This window comes from Priapulus caudatus, unplaced genomic scaffold (assembly GCF_000485595.1).
Source record: "Priapulus caudatus unplaced genomic scaffold, Priapulus_caudatus-5.0.1 Scaffold1968, whole genome shotgun sequence".
Taxonomy (NCBI): domain Eukaryota; kingdom Metazoa; phylum Priapulida; class Priapulimorpha; order Priapulimorphida; family Priapulidae; genus Priapulus; species Priapulus caudatus.
The window spans coordinates 13281-14115 of NW_014579029.1; the positions used below are offsets into that span (position 1 = coordinate 13281).

At 41.6% G+C, this 835-nt stretch overlaps 1 protein-coding gene across 1 annotated transcript in view; it reads left to right on the top strand.

The window, feature by feature from the left end:
- Positions 1–835, top strand: part of LOC106817997 (dynein heavy chain 3, axonemal-like) — a gene marked incomplete at its 5' end in the record, with an annotated part of 64361 nt that overhangs the window by 6597 nt on the left and 56929 nt on the right. The window contains 1 exon segment of the mRNA XM_014822700.1: positions 10–132. Within this exon segment, the coding sequence (XP_014678186.1) occupies positions 10–132 (123 nt within the window).

Here is an 835-nt window from a genome sequence, read left to right on the forward strand (position 1 = left end):
CCGCCGCAGCTTCCGCCGCCGCCGCCGCCATGAACGAACACGCTGTCCAGCTCAAGGTCATCAACCCCAAGGCCATCACTATGGGTCAGCTGTACGGATGCTTCGATCCCGTCTCGCACGAGTGGAGCGACGGTGAGAGCCGCGCGAGCGACAGATCGTAGGTGGCGCCGCTGTCGGCACGTCGGCACGCGGAGTCCGCAATGTGTGGGTGTATGTCATCATAGCGCGATTGTAGATATCGCGTAGTAATACCATAATAACACTAGTATAAATGTGATCCATTATTCATACATTACATATATGTATTAAATGTATAATTTACATTCGTATGCGTGATACAGGTACACGTACGTTCGTGGCCTTAGTTTCATTTTGTTCTCGTTAGCTATAACGTTATAACTCGTTATAACTAGTTATAATTAGTTATAATGAGTTTCTGTTATGATTAGTTTATTTAAATATTATTATATTATAGTATAATTATATTTATTAATAGTTAATTATATTATAGTATAATTATATTTATATTTATTAATAGTTAATTATATTATTAATAATTAGTTAATTAAATTACGTTATAATTAGTTATATGCTAACAGCACGCGTGCGTGTGTTACGCTCTCACGCACACAGGTGTGCTGGCAAACACGTTCCGCGACTATGCCAGCAGCATATCTGAGGACAGGAAGTGGATTCTGTTCGACGGACCGGTGGACGCGGTGTGGATCGCGGCGATGTCTCACCTTCTTGTTATCATCCAGCACAGTGTTCATGTTCTCTTGTATGATAGAGAACATGAACACTGTGCTGGATGATAACAAGAAGGTGAGACATC